The sequence below is a fragment of the Ranitomeya imitator genome, chromosome 1 (assembly GCF_032444005.1).
Source record: "Ranitomeya imitator isolate aRanImi1 chromosome 1, aRanImi1.pri, whole genome shotgun sequence".
Taxonomy (NCBI): Eukaryota; Metazoa; Chordata; class Amphibia; order Anura; family Dendrobatidae; genus Ranitomeya; species Ranitomeya imitator.
The window spans coordinates 525,033,118-525,039,399 of record NC_091282.1 but is presented as its reverse complement, the minus strand read 5'-3'; the positions used below and the strand labels follow the sequence as shown (position 1 = coordinate 525,039,399).

Here is a 6,282-nt window from a genome sequence, read left to right as displayed (position 1 = left end):
CGCCTCTCCATTATTAACCGGGCTTAATGCCACCTTACAATAGCAACCCTATCATTAACCCTAGGATCCCTTTAGGGTTAGGGTTAGGATCCCTTTAGGGTTAGGCTCCCTTTAAGGTTAGGGGTAGGGTTAGGATCCCTTTAGGGGTAGGGTTAGGGGTAGGGGTAGGCTTAGGGTTAGGATCCCTTTAGGGGTAGGGTTAGGGTTAGGATCCCTTTAGGGGTAGGGGTAGGGTTAGGATCCCTTTAGGGGTAGGGTTAGGGTTAGGATCCCTTTAGGGTTAGGGGTAGGGTTAGGGTTAGGATCCCTTTAGGGGTAGGGTTAGGGGTAGGCTTAGGGTTAGGATCCCTTTAGGGTTAGGGTTAGGGTAAGGATCCCTTTAGGGGTAGGGTTAGAGTAAGGATCCCTTTAGGGTTAGGGTTAGGATCCCTTTAGGGTTAGGATCCCTTTAGGGTTAGGGGTAGGGTTAGGATCCCTTTAGGGGTAGGGTTAGGGGTAGGGGTAGGCTTAGGGTTAGGATCCCTTTAGGGGTAGGGTTAGGGTTAGGATCCCTTTAGGGGTAGGGGTAGGGTTAGGATCCCTTTAGGGGTAGGGTTAGGGTAAGGATCCCTTTAGGGGTAGGGTTAGGGTAAGGATCCCTTTAGGGTTAGGGTTAGGATCCCTTTAGGGTTAGGATCCCTTTAGGGGTAGGGGTAGGGTTAGGATCCCTTTAGGGGTAGGGTTAGGGTTAGGGTAAGGATCCCTTTAGGGGTAGGGTTAGGGTAAGGATCCCTTTAGGGTTAGGGTAAGGATCCCTTTAGGGGTAGAGTTAGGGTAAGGATCCCTTTAGGGTTAGGATCCCTTTAGGGTTAGGATCCCTTTAGGGTTAGGGGTAGGGTTAGGATCCCTTTAGGGGTAGGGTTAGGGGTAGGCTTAGGGTTAGGATCCCTTTAGGGGTAGGGGTAGGGTTAGGATCCCTTTAGGGGTAGGGTTAGGGATAGGCTTAGGGTTAGGATCCCTTTAGGGGTAGGGTTAGGGTTAGGATCCCTTTAGGGTTAGGGGTAGGGTTAGGGGTAGGCTTAGGGTTAGGATCCCTTTAGGGTTAGGGGTAGGCTTAGGGTAAGGATCCCTTTAGGGGTAGGGTTAGGGTTAGGATCCCTTTAGGGTTATGGGTAGGGTCCCTGTTAGGGTTATGATCCCTACCCTAACTATTTCAGTTTATAGTGGGGTTTTTACTTAATTTTGATGATTGGCGCATGCGCCGCTCAGGATTGACGTCGCCAGAGCTAGTTGTAAAACAACTGCACACGAACGTTTTTATTGGTGTTTGTGTTTTTAGTTTGTGATTGGGTTCATTTAGGGGTTACTTTGATATATTCCAACTTTTTAAAACCATTTCTGTCACATTACTTGGTCGTTCTATAGATTATGAAATTACACTATTGTATTCATTGTAGGTTCGTGATTATCCGGCCCTGTGGGACCCTTCTGATGAATCCTATAAGGACAAATATTATAGGAAACTCGCATGGACCAAAATTGTTCGAGACATTTTCCCGAATTGGGACAAGTATCCTGGCGCAACACAACAGCAAATTGGTAATTATAATTACATTTATTTAGCAAACCTTGAGTTTATTAAAAATATAATTTTTTTAGATCTCTAAAAAATTGTTGTTGTTTTTTGGAACCTTTTTTTTGTAGATAAAGATGTGAGGCAACGGTGGCGCTCCATCAGGGACAGATTTACGAAATTTATTAATGACTGTGCAAAGAGTGGCTCGTCGCCGAGCAAAAAAACTTTTCCCTTCAGTGAAGAGCTCCAATTCATTGTGACCAGCCGGACATTGCGAAAGTAAGTTACAATCCACTCCACAAGATTATTTATATATAATATGTGTTGCTAAAAATTTTATTAATGATCTTTTTTTCCCCCCACAGGACGGAAGGAAACATGTCAGCAGCTGATGTAGAGGAAAGCGACAATGAGGATGGAGCAGGCAGTTCCTCTGGAGTGGGAGGGATCATCTCTTCATCCATTCCCAAAGCTTCTGCTGAATCAACATCCACTTCAGCAGCTGCTGCATCCACATCTGCTTCAGCAGCTGCTGAAGCATCTGATTCCGCAGAAGCTGTGAGAGTGGAGAAGAGAGCTGTCTATCCGGTGGCAGCAGAGAAAAAAAAGACAAAAACAAAGAAGAACAATGAGGACCAAACGGTGCAAATTGCCTCCGACACCCTGGATTTTATAAAAAAAATCTTCTAGCGACGACCATTGTGACTCGTTTGCATTAACTGTCGCAAGAAAGACCCGCTCCCTGCCACCGGATAGACAGTCTCTTTTTATGTCTATGGTCCAGATGTCCCTCACTGCTCTGGAGGACCCTGCTCCTATTTTGCCATATAATGACGTTCTGATGGGGGTGTTGGGACTGTTCAGGCCCCGACACAGAACACCGGACACACCTGCAACAAGACCACAGTATTTGGCCAACAGCCAAGGAAGTTACACAGATAGAGGAAGTTCGCAGCAGCTGGGAGCAACTTCTCAAACTGAGGGAACAAATTTCCTGTATTCTCCCGAGTACACCTTTCTCCATTAAAAGTAAATTGGGCTACAGCTCCAGTTGCACAGAAAACCACAAGAAAAACGAAGTACATCATATCTGATAATCGGTAAACTTATCAGTTTATTTAAAATATTAAAAATGAACAAAACATAATATAACAGAAAAACCGTATTGATATTCGAATAATAGGGAACAGGTGCACCACAACATCCACTATCACATAACAGGAGGGGAGAAGGACATGAGTTGTCAAAGGAGTAAAAAATATAACTGAGTACTGGCACTGGAGGTCTCAATAGAGATGTACAGGAACACATAACTCCTTTGACAACTCCTGTCCTTCTCCCCTCCTGTTATGTGATAGTGGATGTTGTGGTGCACCCGTTCCCTAATATTCGAATATCTCAGTATTAAAACGGTTTTTCTGTTATATTTTGTTCATTTTTAATATTTTAAATATACTGACAATTTTAAGGATTAGCCGAGATAATGTACTTCTTTTTTCTTGTGGTTTTCTTGTGTTTTTTCTATGAGTATGGTGTCCGGACCTGAGCTTTTGTTTCTAGCTCCAGTTGCACGTTGGCTTTGAAAGGGGCTGTTTAATTATTTTTTTTCAAATTGAAAAATCATTTATAAAATTTACAACAATTTTGTGTTCTTTACAATAAATTTTTTTTTCAAAAAATATTCTCTTGTTTTTAGACAATGGGGACAAGGCCTCTGTGTCGGACGCTGTCCTGGGTTTATGGGCTATCGATTAGTGGTTTGGGGGTTGATGTGTTAACTATTGTATATCTCATACTGCAGTTAATTTATGAAAACACCCCCCATTTTTTTGACATACAAAGAAACAAAAGAAATTAAGCCCAAAAATTTTTTTTATTTAAATTACAACCAAATTTTTATTTTTTTTTGGGTAACATGAAAAAAAAAATTTTTTAAACACAATTTTGTGTTGATTGTTGTCGTTTCACATTCTTCAGGATCTTTTCACAACAGATAGCAGCGATGTCGGCAACTTTTTGGGGAGGGTCAGTGTAGATGCATCCTTCTCTGCTGGTCAGGCTGCTCAACACCAGCACAGGAGTATTGCTAGTGCACGGCACCTTCAGGACTCATAAAGTAGTCAGTGAAGGATTCTCTCGCACGCACACCAGAGTTGGACGGCCTGCCCAGACCCCCGTTGACCACTGGATTAAATACTGGCTGCTGGTACTCCACATCTACGTCAGTGTTGTACTCACGAGCATAGTTGTGGAGTACACAGCAAGCCTTTATCACAGCATCAACGGTGTCTGTGTCCAACTGAATGGCAGTGTGAAAGATCCTCCACTGACTAGTCATGATCCCAAAGGTGCATTCCACATATCTGCGTGCACGACTCAGCCGATAATTAAAAATCCTCCGTCGGGCATCCAGTCCCCTTCGTGGGTATGGGCGCAGCAGGGTTGTCGTTAAGGGAAACGCCTCATCCGATACCATCACAAAGGGCACTGGATGTGTGGAACCCGGCAAAGGTCTTGGGGCTGGGAGCGTGCCGCCATCTCGAAGAATTTGCATCCCAATCTGTGACGTTCGCAACACCCGAGAATCCCCAGTACTACCATAGGCACCAACATCAATGGCAACAAATTTGTAATGGGCATCAGCCACCGCCATCAGGACCACTGAAAAATACTTCTTATAATTAAAGAAGCGTGATCCTGATCGTGGGGGCTGCTGAACCCTTACATGTTTACCATCGACTGCACCTATGCAGTTTGGGAAATTGGCCACAGACTGAAAGCCTGCTGCAACCTGCAGCCAAGTCTCCTCGGTTGGGGAAGGCATCACTATAGGCTGCAACTTCTGCCAGATGACGGTACATGTACACCTCACAATGTTAGAGATGGTAGATTTACCAACTCTAAATTGGAGGTGCAGGGATGTATAGCTCTCTCCTGTGGCCAAAAATCTGCAAAGAAACAAAAAAGAAAATTAGAAGTGTCACACAAAAATGTAATTAAAACATGTCACAAGTTAAGGCCGCTATAATATGCGTCCAGCACCATTCATGTGTTATGTTAAGCATTCAATAATGATGGCATTAACACCCAGCACAACACAAAGGGTGTAAAAAACCTTAATAAAAGGCCTGATGGGACTTGTGCACACACGCATGCGAGATATGACCGAGTGTTGCATGGTAATCCCCGGACCTGCTGCATGCACTCCGTTGTGGAGCGTGCGGCTCCATGTATTGGCATGTGGGTGCACACTCCGCTCCAGAGTGCAGGCAGCAGGGGTGGGGATTACCATGCAACACTCGCCCGTATCTCACGTGTGTGTGTGTATGTGTGCTCCCCGTCCAACAAGAGGAGTGGGTGGGTTTAATCACACATACTGGACACAGAGACGTGTAAAATAGAGACCTAACGACATTCCCACAAAAAATTGTTACTTACCGCAAGGTGATGAGCAGCCTTTCCTCTGCAGAGATTGACTTCCTCATCACTGTGTCTTGAAGTGTCAAATGGGGTGCCAGGATGGTGAGCAGTCTGTCGAATGCCAGAATCGATAGCCGACAAAAAGATATAAATTTGTCCGGATATCTGAAAATTGAAAAAGAAACACAAAAAAGGGTTACTTCACAAGTATTGTTAGCAAAAAAAGGTAAATTTGTCGTTCAATATATTTCGACTTACCTCCTCAAATCATTGTAAAGGACATAAAAGTGCCCCTTCTCTGTTCGCTCTGCTACAAGAGGGTGCACCCACATTCTTTTCTGTGCACGCCTTCTCTGCCGCCGCTGCCTCTAAAATAAAAAATATATATATATATTTTGTAAAACACAACGATGAGAAAAAAATATCAAACATGCCTGGAAAGCAATGCGGAATATGTAAGGGTACGTGTCCACGTTCAAGATGGCCTTCGTTATCGTTGGAGCGCCAAAGCCGCTATGTGCAAAGCCCCACCCCCTTCTGGGACGCAATGATGCCAGATGTGTTCATTGTACAAATCCGGCATCATCGCACCCCACGCATAGGGCCCTGTTTTATTCCTTGCGGAGCCGCAGCTTCTCAGCAAGGAACACGGACATGCTGTGATCATAAAAGACGCGCAGCATGTCCGGAGTCGCAGGGCTGACGGATGACACACAGTGGACACGTGATTTCATGAAATCCCCTCCACTATGCTGTTACATCTGGATGCTGCATGTTTGGCGCTGCGGCCCCATGCAGTGCCAAACACACAGTGTTTCCAGAACATGGACATGTACCCATAACCCAATATATAAAACAAACAGACATCTGCTTACCTGACGTGCATGTCGATTCAGGATTAGAAGCATCAACCCCAGGATCGCAATCCGGTGTGGCGTGCGGAGCTGGATCCACGGGCTGTGATCTGGCCTACGCTCAGCACTCTGCAGAGCGCTGTCATTAAAAACACGTCCACTCATTTTGGTGTGTTAAGTTCCAAAATGGAGGATGGAAGAAGAAAAGGGTTGGACAAGGAAATGACATCATTTATTTTTTTTTCCCCACTGCAGTAAGCTTTATTTGTGTCAAACACAGACAATCTGCAGAGAAAACTGCATAAAAAAACACACTAGAAACCACATCAAAAAACGCACCAAAAAACGCACCAAAAACGCACCAAAAAACGCACCTGCGTTTTCTGCCAAGAGCTGCGGTTTTTAGTGCAGAAAAAACAGCAGGGAAATCAGGAACGTGTGAACATGGCCTAA

At 44.7% G+C, this 6,282-nt stretch overlaps 1 protein-coding gene across 1 annotated transcript; it reads right to left on the bottom strand.

The window, feature by feature from the left end:
• Positions 1 to 3,581: 3,581 nt before the first annotated feature.
• On the bottom strand, positions 3,582 to 5,332 carry LOC138657918 (uncharacterized). Its single transcript, XM_069745518.1, has 3 exons — positions 5,234 to 5,332; positions 4,994 to 5,140; positions 3,582 to 4,503 (listed from the first exon to the last, which is right to left on the bottom strand). The coding sequence occupies exons 1-3, from the start codon at positions 5,305 to 5,307 to the stop codon at positions 3,642 to 3,644; spliced, it is 1,083 nt and encodes a 360-aa protein (XP_069601619.1). The 5' UTR covers positions 5,308 to 5,332; the 3' UTR covers positions 3,582 to 3,641.
• Positions 5,333 to 6,282: the final 950 nt, after the last annotated feature.

Coding starts and splice junctions, on each gene's coding strand:
- LOC138657918 (XM_069745518.1), bottom strand. CDS start 5,307: ATGTGGGTGCACCCTCTTGTAGCAGAGCGAACAGAGAAGGGGCACTTT. Junction 5,141..5,233: donor CTTTACAATGATTTGAGGAG/GTAAGTCGAAAT, acceptor TTCAATTTTCAG/ATATCCGGACAAATTTATAT. Junction 4,504..4,993: donor AGGCTGCTCATCACCTTGCG/GTAAGTAACAAT, acceptor GTTTCTTTGCAG/ATTTTTGGCCACAGGAGAGA.